At 43.4% G+C, this 22,500-nt stretch overlaps 1 protein-coding gene across 1 annotated transcript in view; it reads left to right on the top strand.

Annotated features, from left to right (window-relative positions):
• The window catches only part of mapk8ip3 (mitogen-activated protein kinase 8 interacting protein 3), a 132,039-nt gene that overhangs the window by 39,598 nt on the left and 69,941 nt on the right, over positions 1 to 22,500 (top strand). Inside the window, exon 9 of the mRNA XM_062036661.1 lies at positions 16,794 to 16,912. Coding sequence (XP_061892645.1) covers positions 16,794 to 16,912 — 119 coding nt within the window. The remainder of the gene's footprint in view (positions 1 to 16,793; positions 16,913 to 22,500) is intronic.

The raw sequence follows: 22,500 nt of genomic DNA, 5'->3' as shown, positions 1-22,500 counted from the left end.
CATTCCAACTGAAAAATAATTACAAAACATACTGGATGCATCCCAGATCCAAGCACTGGCACCTTATTGACTATGTAATTGTCGGGCAGTCAGATTTGAAAGATGTCCAAATCACTCAAGCCATGAGAGGGGCGGAATGCTGGAAGAACCATCGATTGATCACGACCATGCTCAGAATTAGGATTTGTCAAGCAGTAGGCAAGGCAAGGCAACTTTATTTGTGTAGCACTTTTCCTACACAAGGCAGACTCAAAGTGCTTCACAGACAACAAAGTCAAATGAAAGAAAATAAAAGCAAAATTAAAATGCAGACAATAAAAATAAAAACAGTGCGGACGTTAAAAGATGAAAAGATTTAGCTGAAAGCTAAGGTGAACATAAAAGTTTTCAGTCTAGTTTTAAAAGTAGTCAGAGTTGGGGAGAGTCTGACATCTTCAGGAAGTTTATTCCAGCTATGTGTTGCATAGTGACTGAATGATGCTCTCCCTTGATTGGACTTTACTCTGGGAACCGCTAACAGATTGCTCTCAGAAGATCTTAGTGATCTAGAGGGCTTCTATAGTGGGAGCATATCAGTGATATACTAGACCATGTAGTGGTCTCAGAAGATCTTAGTGATCTAGAGGGCTTATATAGTGGGAGCATATCAGTGATATACTAGACCATGTAGTGATTTATATGTGAGCAGATCAATTCTCTGATGTACAGGGAGCCAATGGAAGGATTTAAGAATTGGTGTAATGTGCTCCCATGTGTTGGTCTTTGTTAGAACTCTAGCAGCAGCGTTCTGAACAAGCTGTAGCTGCCTGACAGTTTTTTTGGGAAGACCTGCAAGGAGACCATTACAATAGTCTAGCCTACTGGTAATAAAGGCATGTACAAGTTTTTCTAAGTCTTGAGCTGACATGAGCCCTCTAAGTCTTGTTACATTTTTGAGGTGATAGTAGGCCCATTTTGTTACTGATTTGATGCGACTGTCAAAATCAGAATCTGAAATAACCCCAAGATTTCTGGCTTTATTTGAGGTTTTCAGGGACAGTGATTGAAGGTGTTGGACGACTTTAAAGCTTTCTTTTTTAGCAGCAAAAACAATGATCTCACTTTTATCTTCATTTAGTTGTAGGACATGTTGGCACATCCAGTGTTTGACTTGCTCAATGCACTGGCACAGAAGATCTATGGGGCGATAGTCATTTGGTGATAGCAGTTGTAGGACATGTTGGCACATCCAGTGTTTGACTTGCTCAATGCACTGGCACAGAAGATCTATGGGGCGATAGTCATTTGGTGATAGCGCTACATAGATTTGGGTGTCATCGGCATAGCAATGATGGTCAATGTTATTATTTGGCATGATTTGTCCTAGTGGGAGCATATAGATGTTAAATAAAGTCGGCCCCAAGATTGAACCTTGGGGGACTCCACACCTTACGTTGGTTGCTTCTGATACAAAGTCACCAATGGAAACAAAATAGTTCCTATCTTGTAGATATGACTTGAACCAGCTTAAAACTGTGCCTGAGATCCCCACCCAGTTTTCCAACCTGTCCAAAAGTATTGAGTGGTGGACAGTGTCTAATGCAGCACTGAGGTCCAAAAGTATTGAGTGGTGGACAGTGTCTAATGCAGCACTGAGGTCCAAAAGTATTGAGTGGTGGACAGTGTCTAATGCAGCACTGAGGTCCAAAAGTATTGAGTGGTGGACAGTGTCAAATGCAGCACTGAGGTCCAAAAGTATTGAGTGGTGGACAGTGTCTAATGCAGCACTGAGGTCCAAAAGTATTGAGTGGTGGACAGTGTCAAATGCAGCACTGAGGTCCAAAAGTATTGAGTGGTGGACAGTGTCAAATGCAGCACTGAGGTCCAAAAGTATTGAGTGGTGGACAGTGTCTAATGCAGCACTGAGGTCCAAAAGTATTGAGTGGTGGACAGTGTCAAATGCAGCACTGAGGTCCAAAAGTATTGAGTGGTGGACAGTGTCAAATGCAGCACTGAGGTCCAAAAGTATTGAGTGGTGGACAGTGTCTAATGCAGCACTGAGGTCCAAAAGTATTGAGTGGTGGACAGTGTCTAATGCAGCACTGAGGTCCAAAAGTATTGAGTGGTGGACAGTGTCAAATGCAGCACTGAGGTCCAAAAGTATTGAGTGGTGGACAGTGTCTAATGCAGCACTGAGGTCCAAAAGTATTGAGTGGTGGACAGTGTCTAATGCAGCACTGAGGTCCAAAAGTATTGAGTGGTGGACAGTGTCTAATGCAGCACTGAGGTCCAAAAGTATTGAGTGGTGGACAGTGTCTAATGCAGCACTGAGGTCCAAAAGTATTGAGTGGTGGACAGTGTCTAATGCAGCACTGAGGTCCAAAAGTATTGAGTGGTGGACAGTGTCTAATTCAGCACTGAGGTCCAAAAGTATTGAGTGGTGGACAGTGTCTAATGCAGCACTGAGGTCCAAAAGTATTGAGTGGTGGACAGTGTCTAATGCAGCACTGAGGTCCAAAAGTATTGAGTGGTGGACAGTGTCTAATGCAGCACTGAGGTCCAAAAGTATTGAGTGGTGGACAGTGTCTAATTCAGCACTGAGGTCCAAAAGTATTGAGTGGTGGACAGTGTCTAATGCAGCACTGAGGTCCAAAAGTATTGAGTGGTGGACAGTGTCTAATGCAGCACTGAGGTCCAAAAGTATTGAGTGGTGGACAGTGTCTAATGCAGCACTGAGGTCCAAAAGTATTGAGTGGTGGACAGTGTCAAATGCAGCACTGAGGTCCAAAAGTATTGAGTGGTGGACAGTGTCTAATGCAGCACTGAGGTCCAAAAGTATTGAGTGGTGGACAGTGTCTAATGCAGCACTGAGGTCCAAAAGTATTGAGTGGTGGACAGTGTCTAATGCAGCACTGAGGTCCAAAAGTATTGAGTGGTGGACAGTGTCAAATGCAGCACTGAGGTCCAAAAGTATTGAGTGGTGGACAGTGTCTAATGCAGCACTGAGGTCCAAAAGTATTGAGTGGTGGACAGTGTCAAATGCAGCACTGAGGTCCAAAAGTATTGAGTGGTGGACAGTGTCAAATGCAGCACTGAGGTCCAAAAGTATTGAGTGGTGGACAGTGTCTAATGCAGCACTGAGGTCCAAAAGTATTGAGTGGTGGACAGTGTCTAATGCAGCACTGAGGTCCAAAAGTATTGAGTGGTGGACAGTGTCAAATGCAGCACTGAGGTCCAAAAGTATTGAGTGGTGGACAGTGTCTAATGCAGCACTGAGGTCCAAAAGTATTGAGTGGTGGACAGTGTCTAATGCAGCACTGAGGTCCAAAAGTATTGAGTGGTGGACAGTGTCAAATGCAGCACTGAGGTCCAAAAGTATTGAGTGGTGGACAGTGTCAAATGCAGCACTGAGGTCCAAAAGTATTGAGTGGTGGACAGTGTCTAATGCAGCACTGAGGTCCAAAAGTATTGAGTGGTGGACAGTGTCTAATGCAGCACTGAGGTCCAAAAGTATTGAGTGGTGGACAGTGTCAAATGCAGCACTGAGGTCCAAAAGTATTGAGTGGTGGACAGTGTCTAATGCAGCACTGAGGTCCAAAAGTATTGAGTGGTGGACAGTGTCTAATGCAGCACTGAGGTCCAAAAGTATTGAGTGGTGGACAGTGTCTAATGCAGCACTGAGGTCCAAAAGTATTGAGTGGTGGACAGTGTCAAATGCAGCACTGAGGTCCAAAAGTATTGAGTGGTGGACAGTGTCTAATGCAGCACTGAGGTCCAAAAGTATTGAGTGGTGGACAGTGTCTAATGCAGCACTGAGGTCCAAAAGTATTGAGTGGTGGACAGTGTCAAATGCAGCACTGAGGTCCAAAAGTATTGAGTGGTGGACAGTGTCAAATGCAGCACTGAGGTCCAAAAGTATTGAGTGGTGGACAGTGTCTAATGCAGCACTGAGGTCCAAAAGTATTGAGTGGTGGACAGTGTCAAATGCAGCACTGAGGTCCAAAAGTATTGAGTGGTGGACAGTGTCAAATGCAGCACTGAGGTCCAAAAGTATTGAGTGGTGGACAGTGTCTAATGCAGCACTGAGGTCCAAAAGTATTGAGTGGTGGACAGTGTCTAATTCAGCACTGAGGTCCAAAAGTATTGAGTGGTGGACAGTGTCTAATGCAACACTGAGGTCCAAAAGTATTGAGTGGTGGACAGTGTCTAATGCAACACTGAGGTCCAATAGCATTAATACTGAAGTTTGTGTTTAGATGGATGTCATTTATGACTTGAAGAAGGGCCGTCTCTGTGCTATGAAGAGGTCCAAATCCTGACTGGAAGTTGTTGTGGCAGCCAGTAGAAGCCAAGAAGTGATTTAGTTGTTGGAGGACAACTTTCTCAATTATTTTACTTCTGAATGGTAGATTGTAAATGGGTGTGTAGTTGTTGCTAACAGAGGCATCTAGGCTCCGCTTTTTTACAAGAGGTTTAATGACTGCAGTTTTGAAAGCCTTGGGGAAATTGCCCGATTGAATAGAATGATGAACTATTTGCAAGATGTCTGTTGATAGGCAGTCAAAAACATTGTTAAAGAAGTTGCTAGGTCAAACATGAAGGCAGCAGGTGGATGACTTTAGAGCTGTCACCGTTTCCACTAGAGTTTTAGAGTCTATGGCATTAAAACTTGCCATCATTGCTGTGTTACTTTTGCCTAAATGGGGTGGTGATCCAACTTTTTTACTTGAGATATTGATGGTGCGTCTGATGCCTTCAATGTGATCAGTATAAAAGAATGCAAACTCATTGCATTTCTGCGTGGAATGGAGTTGGGCTGGTATTTGTGTTGGGGGTTTAGTCAGTCTGTCAACGATTGTGAATAGGCTTTTGGCCTTATTTGTGTTGCTGTTTATGATATTGGAGAAGAATGTTTCTCTAGCACTTTTTAAGACTAAATTGTAGGCCTGGAGGCTCTCTTTATAGATGTCGTGGTGAATATGAAGTTTTGTATCCCGCCAGATTCGTTCAGCCTTCCTGCACTCTCTTCTCTGGGCTGTTACAGCAGCAGATTTTCTCCAGGGTGCCTTTTGCTTGCCAGAAATCGTTTTAACTGTAACAGGTGCAATGATATCTATGATATTCACAATTTTGGAATTAAAGTTGCTTACAAGATCATCAGCATGACATGTGTTTAGAGGTGGTAGTGAGGAGATGGCGTTTTTAAAGAGGACATTAGCATGTTCATTTATGTACCGCTTTTTGACATTCTTTGATTCTGTTTGTGTGTCCGGAATGACAGAAATATTCAAGAAAACACAGAAATGATCAGACAATGAAGGATCAATCACAAGAACATCAGAAACATTGAGAGCTTTTGTGATAATCAGGTCCAGAGTGTGTCCCTTATAATGTGTAGCCTCTTTCACATGTTGACACACTTCAAATATGTCTAAAATAGTCAAAAGTTATTTTGCACCCTTGTCATTCAAATCGTCAATATGAAAATTAAAATCACCAGTTATAACCAGGCAGTCAAAGTCAGTGGAGATGCTAGACAATAATTCAGTAAAATCATCGGAAAAATGTGCAGAATATTTAGGTGGCCTGTAGATAATTAACAAGAGACTTTTGGGAGAGCATTTGAACACAGCACACAACTATTCAAATGATGTCAAATCACATGACAAGTGACATCTGTTTCCCCTGAAACATGTTTTTAAATATAGCAGCACCTCTTTTCCCCCATCTACATAGTTGGGGGGTGCTGTCTCCATCACAATGCTTGCACTGTTATTTGGTTCCAGCCATGTTTCAGTTAAAAACATAAAGGCAAGTTTAGAAGTGGTAATAAAATCATTGACTAAAAATGATTTGCTATTCAGAGACCTGACATTGAGCAGACCCATCCTGATGGTGTTATTGACAGGCTTCCATGTTGGCTTTGATTTAGAGAAAATAGGAATGAGATTGTTTAGGTTAGCAGGATGGCTAAGTTTCCCAATGTTTACTCTCTTGGTAGTCAAAACAGGAATGTAGAAGGTGACATGATTTGATGTAGGCAACCTTGGGGCCCAGCTGATAATGTGGTCTACTGCTGAACCCTTTTCTGTATCAGAAATATTCAGGACTGCTGTCAGGGCGAGGCGGGGTTTGCCGTAAGGGGAGGGGGAGTGAGCAGCGTCAGAGCTGGGACGAACTACTGAAGGTGGACGTTAAGGGCGTGTAAGGGGTTGGCATGAGAAAGGTGAAGTATGGCTGGGGGGTTGTGGAGCACGCCTTCGTGGAGGGAGTGGTGGAAGTGAGCGATGATCTAGGGGGGGTAGTAGGGCGGAGCGTGAGTGGGGGTAGCTCCCGGAACTCCAAGGGGGTGAAGGGGGGAGAAAGGTTTACTTGAGGGAGGGAGAAAGATGGAGATGTGGATGGGTTGGGGGATGTGGGGGAGGGATTTTAACACGCATTCAGAATGGAGGGGGTGGTAGAGGAGGATAGACACCTCTAATCTTTGCTCTGGTGTATCTCATGGTCGACGTTCTCCTTTTGCAGTGGCGGTCCTCCTTCGACGTTCCTGATAGGCTGTGTTGTGTCTTCCTTCCTCGGTGGCTCCTCTTGTCTCTTGTCTCTTGTCCTTGGCAGTGATGATAGATGCAAGATGCAGGAAGTGAAACATGTTGTTCATGAATAGCTTTACTCCCATCTTATTTAGGCAAAGACCGTCTGCCTTAAAAAGATGCCTGCGGTCCCAGAAAAAGCTAAAATTGTCAATAAAATGCATTGAACGAGCAAGAAGTGCACTTGATAGCCACTCATTCAGCGAGTAAAGTCTACTGAATCTCTCAGCTCCTCTCCTGATTGGGGGTAGAGGACCACTGATAAAAAGGTCAGCATTCACAGCGCTGACTGTTTCAAAGAGTTTATTGAAGTGCTCTTTCAGCTCTCTTGGTTGTTGTTTTACAATGTCATTAAAACCAATGTGCAGGATGATATTTTTCACATTTGGGTGTGCAGCGACAATTTCCAGGATTCTTTTTTCCATGTCAGATACCATATCCTTCGGAAAGCAGAGTACTTTGGTGTTATTATTGCTTTTCATATCTTTTACAGAAAAGTCCCCCACAATCAGATTTTCAGGAGCTCTAGTTAGCTTTCTCTGTGGTGTAAAGTTAGCAGGTCTTACCTTTCTGCGTGGTGATGGTGGGTTATTCAGGCAATCAGAGGGGGATCCATTGTCCATCAACAGTGGGGCAAACCTGTTCTTTAGTTGGACACTTGCTTGCTGGGAGGTTTATTGGTAGTTCTCCTCTTCTCAGCTGTCCGCTGCTGTGTCCTACGTGGCAGTGGAGTTGATGACGCAGTATGCCTGGCTGAAGATGCTAGCACAGGCCAGCCGGTCAGATCAGAGATATCGGGGCGCTGGGTCCTGCCAGATATCCATTCTCCCTTGTCGCAGGGAGGTGGTCTTCTCTTTGGCTTCGCACCAAGTGTGTTCCAGGGAGGATTATTGCTGGTAGATTTATTACCCTCTACAAGGGCCTCCCGTTTCTTCGTAGCTTCATTGTTGCTAGTTAGCTGGGTTGTAGCATGGTGCTGTCCAGTGTTTTCAGTCGACAGGAGTGCTAGAGTGGTGTTGTTGCCACATTGTCCATTCACTTCTAAATTCACTTCCAACCGATTAATTTTTATTTCCAACAGTAAAATCTTCTGTAGCAGTTTGTGGTGATCTTCTGCTGATTACCTTTAGCACTGTAGCACAGGCTCGGGCTCAGGCTTATCTTGAATGGTAGGCCTCCTCGCGTAGTGTTGAGGACGTCTTAAAAATATTGAAAAATGCCTCTGTTATCTAAAAGAAAATATAGTCCCACTGGTTTTGTAAGTATCCAAGAGCTGTTGCTCTTTGTGTCTTATTGAGAAGAAGAAAATAGCAGCAGATGGTAGCAAAAAATGCAAGCAGAAGCGAGAGCAAGCAGAAAAGCAGCGCAGAGGACGCACATACAAGCAGTACGCATCCAAAAGTCTACCACGAAGAGGCACGCAACATCTTTCGTCGTTCCCTGGCTAATCAGCTAGAGAACATTAAGTCTCTCCTGGAAAGAGATGCTTCGACAGAAGAGAAGTGGTCATCTCTCAGTGGATCACTCTATGAAGCTGCAGCCCAATCCATCATATACAACAGGAAGAAACATCAGGACTGGTTCAACGAAAACTCTACATATATCTCCACTCTCCTCACTAATATTCATATGGCCCATAAACTTCCTCACAGACAGACCCCAGTCTGTGAGAGTGGGCAACAACACCTCCAGTGCCATCTCCCTGAGCACCGGCTCCCCCCAGGGCTGCATCCTGAGTCCACTGCTGTTCACATTGATGACCCATGACTGCTGCGCCAGGTCCACTACTAACCACATTGTGAAGTACACAACAGTAGTGGGCCTCATCCGTGACAACAACCACATGGACTACAGGGAGGAGGTGAAACATCTGGTTGACTGGTGCAGAACCAACAACCTGGTCCTGAACGTCGACAAGACCAAGGAGATCATCGTTGACTTCAGGAGGAACCAGTCCAGCCACGCTCCACTCTTCATCAACGGCACAGCGGTGGAGATGGTAAGCAGCACCAAGTTCCTGGGGGTGCAGATAACTGACAATATAACCTGGTCCCTACACGCCGGAGCTCTTCTAAAAAGAGCTCAGCAGCACATACACTTTTTGCGTGGGATGAAAAGAGCACAGCTCCCTCCCCCCATTCTCAGCACATTCTACAGAGGCACTATAGAGAGCCTGCTGACCAACTGCATCTCTCTCTGGACTGGAGCCTGCAGTGCCTCAGACTGGAAGTCTCTGCAGAGAGTGGTGAGGACGGTGGAAAAGATCATCAGAACTCCTCTTCCTTCTATACAGGAGATGGCAAAAAGATGCTGCCTGACCAGGGCTCAGAAAATCTGCAGACTCCTCCCACCCCACCAAGGACTGTTTTCACTGCTGGACTCTAGAAAGAGGTTCCGCAGCCTCCGTAGCAGAACCTCCAGGTTCTGTAACAGCTTCTTCCCTCAGGCCGTAAGACTCTTGAACGCATCATAATAAGCCCTTCAATTCACCCCCAAAAGGGATTAACTGGCTGGAATATAAAGACAATATAACATACATCCGTAAACGTGGATGCATATGCAAAAGTACAATATATTTATATGTACAGTAATCTATTTATTTATATCTGCACCTTATTGCTCTTTTATCCTGCACTACAACCAGCTAATGCAACAAAATGTTGTTTTTATCTGTACTGTAAAGTTCACATTTGAATGACAATAAAAGGAAGTCTAAGTCTCACTCAATAACCCAACCTCTGTTGCCCTTAAGCACAACTGGCAAGCATGCAGGAGAGAGGTACAATGTGTCCTGAGAGAGGTACAATGTGTCCTGAGAGAGGTACAATGTGTCCTGAGAGAGGTACAATGTGTCCTGAGAGAGGTGCAATGTGTCCTGAGAGAGGTACCATGTGTCCTGAGAGAGGTACAATGTGTCCTGAGAGAGGTACAATGTGTCCTGAGAGAGGTACAATGTGTCCTGAGAGAGGTACAATGTGTCCTGAGAGAGGTACAATGTGTCCTGAGAGAGGTACAATGTGTCCTGAGAGAGGTACAATGTGTCCTGAGAGAGGTACAATGTGTCCTGAGAGAGGTACGATGTGTCCTGAGAGAGGTGCAATGTGTCCTGAGAGAGGTACAATGTGTCCTGAGAGAGGTACAATGTGTCCTGAGAGAGGTGCAATGTGTCCTGAGAGAGGTACAATGTGTCCTGAGAGAGGTGCAATGTGTCCTGAGAGAGGTACAATGTGTCCTGAGAGAGGTGCAATGTGTCCTGAGAGAGGTACCATGTGTCCTGAGAGAGGTGCAATGTGTCCTGAGAGAGGTACAATGTGTCCTGAGAGAGGTACAATGTGTCCTGAGAGAGGTACAATGTGTCCTGAGAGAGGTACAATGTGTCCTGAGAGAGGTACAATGTGTCCTGAGAGAGGTACAATGTGTCCCGAGAGAGGTACAATGTGTCCTGAGAGAGGTACAATGTGTCCTGAGAGAGGTACAATGTGTCCTGAGAGAGGTGCAATGTGTCCTGAGAGAGGTGCAATGTGTCCTGAGAGAGGTACCATGTGTCCTGAGAGAGGTACAATGTGTCCTGAGAGAGGTGCAATGTGTCCTGAGAGAGGTACCATGTGTCCTGAGAGAGGTGCAATGTGTCCTGAGAGAGGTACAATGTGTCCTGAGAGAGGTACAATGTGTCCTGAGAGAGGTACAATGTGTCCTGAGAGAGGTACAATGTGTCCTGAGAGAGGTACAATGTGTCCTGAGAGAGGTACAATGTGTCCTGACAGAGGTACAATGTGTCCTGACAGAGGTACAATGTGTCCTGAGAGAGGTGCAATGTGTCCTGAGAGAGGTGCAATGTGTCCTGAGAGAGGTATAATGTGTCCTGAGAGAGGTATAATGTGTCCTGAGAGAGGTACAATGTGTCCTGAGAGAGGTGCAATGTGTCCTGAGAGAGGTACAATGTGTCCTGAGAGAGGTACAATGTGTCCTGAGAGAGGTACAATGTGTCCTGAGAGAGGTACAATGTGTCCCGAGAGAGGTACAATGTGTCCTGAGAGAGGTGCAATGTGTCCTGAGAGAGGTACAATGTGTCCTGAGAGAGGTGCAATGTGTCCTGAGAGAGGTACAATGTGTCCTGAGAGAGGTGCAATGTGTCCTGAGAGAGGTGCAATGTGTCCTGAGAGAGGTACAATGTGTCCTGAGAGAGGTACAATGTGTCCTGAGAGAGGTACAATGTGTCCTGAGAGAGGTACAATGTGTCCTGAGAGAGGTACAATGTGTCCTGAGAGAGGTACAATGTGTCCCGAGAGAGGTACAATGTGTCCTGAGAGAGGTACAATGTGTCCTGAGAGAGGTGCAATGTGTCCTGAGAGAGGTACAATGTGTCCTGAGAGAGGTGCAATGTGTCCTGAGAGAGGTGCAATGTGTCCTGAGAGAGGTACAATGTGTCCTGAGAGAGGTACAATGTGTCCTGAGAGAGGTACAATGTGTCCTGAGAGAGGTACAATGTGTCCTGAGAGAGGTACAATGTGTCCTGAGAGAGGTACAATGTGTCCCGAGAGAGGTACAATGTGTCCCGAGAGAGGTACAATGTGTCCCGAGAGAGGTACAATGTGTCCTGAGAGAGGTACCATGTGTCCTGAGAGAGGTGCAATGTGTCCTGAGAGAGGTGCAATGTGTCCTGAGAGAGGTACAATGTGTCCTGAGAGAGGTGCAATGTGTCCTGAGAGAGGTGCAATGTGTCCTGAGAGAGGTGCAATGTGTCCTGAGAGAGGTACCATGTGTCCTGAGAGAGGTGCAATGTGTCCTGAGAGAGGTACAATGTGTCCTGAGAGAGGTACAATGTGTCCTGAGAGAGGTGCAATGTGTCCTGAGAGAGGTGCAATGTGTCCTGAGAGAGGTACAATGTGTCCTGAGAGAGGTACAATGTGTCCTGAGAGAGGTACAATGTGTCCTGAGAGAGGTACAATGTGTCCTGAGAGAGGTACAATGTGTCCTGAGAGAGGTGCAATGTGTCCTGAGAGAGGTGCAATGTGTCCTGAGAGAGGTGCAATGTGTCCTGAGAGAGGTACCATGTGTCCTGAGAGAGGTGCAATGTGTCCTGAGAGAGGTACAATGTGTCCTGAGAGAGGTATAATGTGTCCTGAGAGAGGTACAATGTGTCCTGAGAGAGGTACAATGTGTCCTGAGAGAGGTACAATGTGTCCTGAGAGAGGTACAATGTGTCCTGAGAGAGGTACAATGTGTCCTGACAGAGGTACAATGTGTCCTGAGAGAGGTACAATGTGTCCTGAGAGAGGTACAATGTGTCCTGAGAGAGGTACAATGTGTCCTGACAGAGGTACAATGTGTCCTGAGAGAGGTACAATGTGTCCTGAGAGAGGTACAATGTGTCCTGAGAGAGGTACAATGTGTCCTGAGAGAGGTACAATGTGTCCTGAGAGAGGTACAATGTGTCCTGAGAGAGGTACAATGTGTCCTGAGAGAGGTACAATGTGTCCTGAGAGAGGTACAATGTGTCCTGAGAGAGGTACAATGTGTCCTGAGAGGTACAATGTGTCCTGACAGAGGTACAATGTGTCCTGAGAGAGGTACAATGTGTCCTGAGAGAAGTACAATGTGTCCTGAGAGAGGTACATGTGTCCTGAGAGAGGTACAATGTGTCCTGAGAGAAGTACAATGTGTCCTGAGAGAGGTACAATGTGTCCTGAGAGAGGTACAATGTGTCCTGAGAGAAGTACAATGTGTCCCGAGAGAGGTACCATGTGTCCTGAGAGAGGTACAATGTGTCCTGAGAGAGGTGCAATGTGTCCTGAGAGAGGTACAATGTGTCCTGAGAGAGGTACAATGTGTCCTGAGAGAGGTACAATGTGTCCCGAGAGAGGTACAATGTGTCCTGAGAGAGGTACAATGTGTCCTGAGAGAGGTACAATGTGTCCTGAGAGAGGTACAATGTGTCCTGAGAGAGGTACAATGTGTCCTGAGAGAGGTGCAATGTGTCCTGAGAGAGGTACAATGTGTCCTGAGAGAGGTACAATGTGTCCTGAGAGAGGTACAATGTGTCCTGAGAGAGGTACAATGTGTCCTGAGAGAGGTACAATGTGTCCTGAGAGAGGTACAATGTGTCTGAGACTACTACAAGACCATGGTGGCTATCCAAGGCACAATAAATAGTCACATGCAAACAGATATGACATGCATCATTTCTATGATGCAATTAAATCTACCCATGGCCCAAAAACACATACTTCGGACTGCTGATGAATCCTCTCTCATTAGGGACCCAGCCCTAATTGTCCAGAGATGGGGAGAACATTTTGAGGTCTTCCTAAACCAGCAAGCCTCAACTGACATCTCAGTTCTAGAGGAGCTTCCAACCCTAGCCACCATCCAGAGTCTTGACCTTCCACTTCCCTACTCCCAAGTCCATGATGCCATAAGGGCATTGAAAAACAATAAATCACCTGAGCCTGACTCCATTCCTGCTGAGATCCTGAAACAGGGGCTACCTCTGTACCAGAGCGATCCACCAGTTCATCTCTCTAGCATGGAGCGAAGAGAGCATTCCCCAGCAATGGAAGTAAGCTAACATTGTCACCATCTTTAAAAACAAGGGAGACAGATCAATCTGTGGAAACAGCAGAGGTATACCACTCCTCTCTGCTGCTGGTAAAGTCCTGGCAAAAGTCATGCTCCACAGACTCATCAACAACATCACTGAAGCACCGCTACCACAATCCCAGGCTGGACTCCGGAAAAACCGTAGTGCAGTGGACATGATCTTCACCTCACGCCAGCTGCAGGACTAATGTAGCAAACAGAAGCAAGACCTGTTCATGGCCTTTGTGGATCTATCCTGCGGCATTAGACAGTTTACCCGGTGACCTGCTGTGGAGGGTAATCATGAACTGAAATGTGGGAACATCCTGCGGCATTAGACAGTTTACCCGGTGACCTGCTGTGGAGAGTAATCATGAACTAAAATGTGGGAACATCCTGCGGCATTAGACAGTTTACCCGGTGACCTGCTGTGGAGGGTACTCATGCACTAAAATGTGGGAACATCCTGCGGCATTAGACAGTTTACACGGTGACCTGCTGTGGAGGGTACTCATGCACTAAAATGTGGGAACATCCTGCGGCATTAGACAGTTTACACGGTGACCTGCTGTGGAGGGTACTCATGCACTAAAATGTGGGAACATCCTGCGGCATTAGACAGTTTACCCGGTGACCTGCTGTGGAGGGTACTCATGAACTAAAATGTGGGAACATCCTGCGGCATTAGACAGTTTACCCGGTGACCTGCTGTGGAGGGTACTCATGCACTAAATGTGGGAACATCCTGCGGCATTAGACAGTTTACACGGTGACCTGCTGTGGAGGGTACTCATGCACTGAAATGTGGGAACATCCTGCGGCATTTGACAGTTTACACGGTGACCTGCTGTGGAGGGTACTCATGCACTGAAATGTGGGAACATCCTGCGGCATTAGACAGTTTACACGGTGACCTGCTGTGGAGGGTAATCATGCACTAAAATGTGGGAACATCCTGCGGCATTAGACAGTTTACCCGGTGACCTGCTGTGGAGGGTACTCATGCACTAAAATGTGGGAACATCCTGCGGCATTAGACAGTTTACACGATGACCTGCTGTGGAGGGTACTCATGCACTGAAATGTGGGAACATCCTGCGGCATTAGACAGTTTACACGGTGACCTGCTGTGGAGGGTACTCATGCACTAAAATGTGGGAACATCCTGCGGCATTAGACAGTTTACCCGGTGACCTGCTGTGGAGGGTACTCATGCACTAAAATGTGGGAACATCCTGCGGCATTAGACAGTTTACACGATGACCTGCTGTGGAGGGTACTCATGCACTAAAATGTGGGAACATCCTGCGGCATTAGACAGTTTACATGGTGACCTGCTGTGGAGGGTACTCATGCACTGAAATGTGGGAACATCCTGCGGCATTAGACAGTTTACACGGTGACCTGCTGTGGAGGGTACTCATGCACTAAAATGTGGGAACATCCTGCGGCATTAGACAGTTTACCCGGTGACCTGCTGTGGAGGGTACTCATGCACTAAAATGTGGGAACATCCTGCGGCATTAGACAGTTTACACGATGACCTGCTGTGGAGGGTACTCATGCACTGAAATGTGGGAACATCCTGCGGCATTAGACAGTTTACACGGTGACCTGCTGTGGAGGGTACTCATGCACTAAAATGTGGGAACATCCTGCGGCATTAGACAGTTTACCCGGTGACCTGCTGTGGAGGGTACTCATGCACTAAAATGTGGGAACATCCTGCGGCATTAGACAGTTTACACGATGACCTGCTGTGGAGGGTACTCATGCACTGAAATGTGGGAACATCCTGCGGCATTAGACAGTTTACACGGTGACCTGCTGTGGAGGGTACTCATGCACTAAAATGTGGGAACATCCTGCGGCATTAGACAGTTTACCCGGTGACCTGCTGTGGAGGGTACTCATGCACTAAAATGTGGGAACATCCTGCGGCATTAGACAGTTTACACGATGACCTGCTGTGGAGGGTACTCATGCACTGAAATGTGGGAACATCCTGCGGCATTAGACAGTTTACACGGTGACCTGCTGTGGAGGGTAATCATGCACTAAAATGTGGGAACATCCTGCGGCATTAGACAGTTTACACGGTGACCTGCTGTGGAGGGTACTCATGCACTAAAATGTGGGAACATCCTGCAGCATTAGACAGTTTACACGGTGACCTGCTGTGGAGGGTACTCATGCACTAAAATGTGGGAACATCCTGCGGCATTAGACAGTTTACACGGTGACCTGCTGTGGAGGGTACTCATGCACTGAAATGTGGGAACATCCTGCGGCATTTCCATGATGGAATGATGGCCAAGGTTACACTAGGACTAGGTGGACTGGAATCTGCTCCCTTTCAGGTAGCGACTGGTGTGAGACAAGGATGCACCCTTGCACCGCTTCTCTTCACATGTTTCTCCTATGTGGAACAACACTTCTGCACAAGGAAATAATGTTGCAGTCCCTCCCAGTTACAACATTGTTGTGTTGCAGTCCCTCCCAGTTACAACATTGTTGTGTTGCAGTCCCTCCCAGTTACAACATTGTTGTGTTGCAGTCCCTCCCAGTTACAACATTGTTGTGTTGCAGTCCCTCCCAGTTACAACATTGTTGTGTTGCAGTCCCTCCCACTTACAACATTGTTGTGTTGCAGTACCTCCCAGTTACAACATTGTTGTGTTGCAGTCCCTCCCAGTTACAACATTGTTGTGTTGCAGTCCCTCCCAGTTACAACATTGTTGTGTTGCAGTCCCTCCCAGTTACAACATTGTTGTGTTGCAGTCCCTCCCAGTTACAACATTGTTGTGTTGCAGTCCCTCCCAGTTACAACATTGTTGTGTTGCAGTCCCTCCCAGTTACAACATTGTTGTGTTGCAGTCCCTCCCAGTTACAACATTGTTGTGTTGCAGTCCCTCCCAGTTACAACATTGTTGTGTTGCAGTCCCTCCCAGTTACAACATTGTTGTGTTGCAGTCCCTCCCAGTTACAACATTGTTGTGTTGCAGTCCCTCCCAGTTACAACATTGTTGTGTTGCAGTCCCTCCCAGTTACAACATTGTTGTGTTGCAGTCCCTCCCACTTACAACATTGTTGTGTTGCAGTACCTCCCAGTTACAACATTGTTGTGTTGCAGTCCCTCCCAGTTACAACATTGTTGTGTTGCAGTCCCTCCCAGTTACAACATTGTTGTGTTGCAGTCCCTCCCAGTTACAACATTGTTGTGTTGCAGTCCCTCCCAGTTACAACATTGTTGTGTTGCAGTCCCTCCCAGTTACAACATTGTTGTGTTGCAGTCCCTCCCAGTTACAACATTGTTGTGTTGCAGTCCCTCCCAGTTACAACATTGTTGTGTTGCAGTCCCTCCCAGTTACAACATTGTTGTGTTGCAGTCCCTCCCAGTTACAACATTGTTGTGTTGCAGTACCTCCCAGTTACAACATTGTTGTGTTGCAGTCCCTCCCACTTACAACATTGTTGTGTTGCAGTCCCTCCCAGTTACAACATTGTTGTGTTGCAGTCCCTCCCAGTTACAACATTGTTGTGTTGCAGTCCCTCCCAGTTACAACATTGTTGTGTTGCAGTCCCTCCCAGTTACAACATTGTTGTGTTGCAGTCCCTCCCAGTTACAACATTGTTGTGTTGCAGTCCCTCCCAGGGCATCGTCAACGAGGCCTTCGGCATCAACACAGACTCGCTGTACCACGAGATCAAAGACGCCAAGTCCGACATCATCGGAGACGTGGACGCGGGGGCGGAGCTTCTTGGTAAACTTCTTCCATTTTTATGAGTAACATGTTGTCACTTTACATGTAGGAACATGTACAGTCAAACACCATCCCTACAGTCACACACCATCCCTACAGTCACACACCATCCCTACAGTCAAACACCATCCCTACAGTCACACACCATCCCTACAGTCACACACCATCCCTAGAGTCAAACACCATCCCTACAGTCAAACACCATCCCTACAGTCACACACCATCCCTACAGTCAAACACCATCCCTACAGTCAAACACCATCCCTACAGTCACACACCATCCCTACAGTCACACACCATCCCTAGAGTCAAACACCATCCCTACAGTCAAACACCATCCCTACAGTCACACACCATCCCTACAGTCAAACACCATCCCTACAGTCAAACACCATCCCTACAGTCACACACCATCCCTACAGTCAAACACCATCCCTACAGTCAAACACCATCTCTACAGTCACACACCATCCCTACAGTCAAACACCATCCCTACAGTCACACACCATCCCTACAGTCACACACCATCCTTAGAGTCAAACACCATCCCTACAGTCACACACCATCCCTACAGTCACACACCATCCCTACAGTCACACACCATCCTTAGAGTCAAACACCATCCCTACAGTCACACACCATCCCTACAGTCAAACACCATCCCTACAGTCAAACACCATCCCTACAGTCACACACCATCCCTACAGTCAAACACCATCCCTACAGTCACACACCATCCCTACAGTCACACACCATCCCTACAGTCACACACCATCCCTACAGTCACACACCATCCCTACAGTCAAACACCATCCCTACAGTCAAACAGCATCCCTACAGTCAAACAGCATCCCTACAGTCACACACCATCCCTACAGTCAAACACCATCCCTACAGTCACACACCATCCTTAGAGTCAAACACCATCCCTACAGTCAAACACCATCCCTACAGTCACACACCATCCCTACAGTCAAACACCATCCCTACAGTCACACACCATCCCTACTACATGTTACTACAACGTGTTACAACAACATGTTACTACAACATGTTACTACGTGTTACTACAACGTGTTACTACAACATGTTACTACAACATGTTACTACATGTTACTACTACATGTTACTACAACATGTTACTACATGTTACTACAACATGTTACCACAACATGTTACTACAACATGTTACTACAACATGTTACTACAACATGTTACTACAACATGTTACTACATGTTACTACAACATGTTACTACAACATGTTACTACATGTTACTACAACATGTTACTACAACATGTTACTACATGTTACTACAACATGTTACTACAACATGTTACTACATGTTACTACAACATGTTACTACATGTTACTACAACATGTTACTACAACATATTACTACATGTTACTACATGTTACTACAACATGTTACTACATGTTACTACAACATGTTACTACAACATGTTACTACAACATGTTACTACAACATGTTACTACAACATGTTACTAAAGTTACTACAACATGTTAGTACAACATGTTACTACAACATGTTACTAAATGTTACTACAACATGTTACTACACAACATGTTAGTACAACATGTTACTACAACATGTTACTAAATGTTACTACAACATGTTACTACAACATGTTACTACAACATGTTACTACATGTTACTACTACATGTTACTACAACATGTTACTACATGTTACTACAACATGTTACTACAACATGTTACTACAACATGTTACTACAACATGTTACTACAACATGTTACTACAACATGTTACTACAACATGTTACTACATGTTACTACATGTTACTACAACATGTTACTACATGTTACTACAACATGTTACTACAACATATTACTACATGTTACTACATGTTACTACAACATGTTACTACATGTTACTACAACATGTTACTACAACATGTTACTACATGTTACTACAACATGTTACTACAACATGTTACTACAACATGTTACTAAAGTTACTACAACATGTTAGTACAACATGTTACTACAACATGTTACTAAATGTTACTACAACATGTTACTACAACATGTTACTACAACATGTTATTACATGTTACTACAACATGTTACTACATGTTACTACAACATGTTACTACAACATGTTACTACAACATGTTACTACATGTTACTACAACATGTTACTACATGTTACTACAACATGTTACTACAACATGTTACTACATGTTACTACAACATGTTACTACTACATGTTACTACAACATGTTACTACATGTTACTACAACATGTTACTACATGTTACTACAACATGTTACTACAACATGTTACTACAACATGTTACTACAACATGTTACTACATGTTACTACAACATGTTACTACATGTTACTACAACATGTTACTACAACATATTACTACATGTTACTACATGTTACTACAACATGTTACTACATGTTACTACAACATGTTACTACATGTTACTACAACATGTTACTACAACATGTTACTACATGTTACTACAACATGTTACTACAACATGTTACTACAACATGTTACTAAAGTTACTACAACATGTTAGTACAACATGTTACTACAACATGTTACTAAATGTTACTACAACATGTTACTACAACATGTTACTACAACATGTTATTACATGTTACTACAACATGTTACTACATGTTACTACAACATGTTACTACATGTTACTACAACATGTTACTACATGTTACTACAACATGTTACTACATGTTACTACAACATGTTACTACAACATGTTACTACATGTTACTACAACATGTTACTACTACATGTTACTACAACATGTTACTACAACATGTTACTACATGTTACTACAACATGTTACTACATGTTACTACAACATGTTACTACAACATGTTACTACATGTTACTACAACATGTTACTACATGTTAGTACAACATGTTACTACATGTTACTACAACATGTTACTACAACATATTACTACATGTTACTACATGTTACTACATGTTACTACATGTTACTACAACATGTTACTACAACATGTTACTACAACATGTTACTAAATGTTACTACAACATGTTACTACAACATGTTACTACAACATGTTACTAAATGTTACTACAACATGTTACTACAACATGTTACTACAACATGTTACTAAATGTTACTACAACATGTTAGTACAACATGTTCCTACAACATGTTACTAAATGTTACTACAACATGTTACTACAACATGTTACTACAACATGTTACTAAATGTTACTACAACATGTTAGTACAACATGTTACTACAACATGTTACTAAATGTTACTACAACATGTTACTACAACATGTTACTACAACATGTTACTACAACATGTTACTACTACATGTTACTACAACATGTTACTACAACATGTTACTACAACATGTTACTACATGTTACTACAACATGTTACTACATGTTACTACAACATGTTACTACATGTTACTACAACATGTTACTACTACATGTTACTACAACATGTTACTACAACATGTTACTACATGTTACTACAATATGTTACTACAACATGTTACTACATGTTACTACAACATGTTACTACATGTTACTACATGTTACTACAACATGTTACTACATGTTACTACAACATGTTACTACATGTTACTACAACATATTACTACATGTTACTACATGTTACTACAACATGTTACTACATGTTACTACAACATGTTACTACAACATGTTACTAAATGTTACTACAACATGTTACTACAACATGTTACTACAACATGTTACTACAACATGTTACTACAACATGTTACTACAACATGTTACTACAACATGTTACTAAATGTTACTACAACATGTTACTACAACATGTTACTAAATGTTACTACAACATGTTACTACAACATGTTACTACAACATGTTACTACATGTTACTGCAACATGTTACTACATGTTACTACAACATGTTACTACATGTTACTACAACATGTTACTACAACATGTTACTAAATGTTACTACAACATGTTACTACAACATGTTACTAAATGTTACTACAACATGTTACTACAACATGTTACTACAACATGTTACTACATGTTACTGCAACATGTTACTACATGTTACTACAACATGTTACTACATGTTACTACAACATGTTACTACAACATGTTACTACATGTTACTACAACATGTTACTACAACATGTTACTACAACATATTACTACAACATGTTACTACATGTTACTACAACATGTTAATACAACATGTTACTACATGTTACTACTACATGTTACTACAACATGTTACTACAACATGTTACTACAACATGTTACTACATGTTACTACAACATGTTACTACATGTTACTACAACATGTTACTACAACATGTTACTACATGTTACTACAACATGTTACTACATGTTAGTACAACATGTTACTACATGTTACTACAACATGTTACTACAACATGTTACTACAACATGTTACTACAACATGTTAGTACAGCATGTTAGTACAACATGTTACTACATCATGTTAGTACAACATGTTAGTACAACATGTTAGTACATGTTAGTACAGCATGTTAGTACAACATGTTAGTACAGCATGTTACTACATCATGTTACTACATCATGTTACTACATCATGTTAGTACAACATGTTAGTACAACATGTTAGTACAGCATGTTAGTACAACATGTTAGTACAGCATGTTACTACAGCATGTTAGTACAACATGTTAGTACAACAAGTTAGTACAGCATGTTAGTACAGCATGTTAGTACAGCATGTTAGTACAACATGTTAGTACAGCATGTTAGTACAACATGTTAGTACAGCATGTTACTACAGCATGTTAGTACAACAAGTTAGTACAGCATTTTAGTACAGCATGTTAGTACAGCATGTTAGTACAACATGTTAGTACAGCATGTTACTACAGCATGTTAGTACAACATGTTAGTACAACAAGTTAGTACAGCATTTTAGTACAGCATGTTAGTACAGCATGTTAGTACAGCATGTTAGTACAACATGTTAGTACAGCATGTTAGTACAACATGTTAGTACAGCATGTTAGTACAGCATGTTAGTACAACATGTTGCTACATCGTGTTAGTACAACGTGTTAGTACAACATGTTAGTACAGCATGTTAGTACAACATGTTAGTACAACATGTTAGTACAGCATGTTAGTACAGCATGTTAGTACAACATGTTAGTACAACATGTTGGTACAACATGTTAGTACAACATGTTAGTACAACATGTTAGTACAGCATGTTAGTACAACATGTTAGTACAGCATGTTACTACAGCATGTTAGTACAACATGTTAGTACAACAAGTTAGTACAGCATTTTAGTACAGCATGTTAGTACAGCATGTTAGTACAGCATGTTAGTACAACATGTTAGTACAGCATGTTAGTACAACATGTTAGTACAGCATGTTAGTACAACATGTTGCTACATCGTGTTAGTACAACGTGTTAGTACAACATGTTAGTACAACATGTTGGTACAACATGTTAGTACAACATGTCAGTACGACATGTTAGTACAGCATGTTAGTACAATATGTTACTAC

This window comes from Entelurus aequoreus, linkage group LG25 (genome assembly GCF_033978785.1).
Source record: "Entelurus aequoreus isolate RoL-2023_Sb linkage group LG25, RoL_Eaeq_v1.1, whole genome shotgun sequence".
In the NCBI taxonomy this organism is placed as follows: domain Eukaryota; kingdom Metazoa; phylum Chordata; class Actinopteri; order Syngnathiformes; family Syngnathidae; genus Entelurus; species Entelurus aequoreus.
This window is presented reverse-complemented; position numbering and strand designations above follow the sequence as displayed.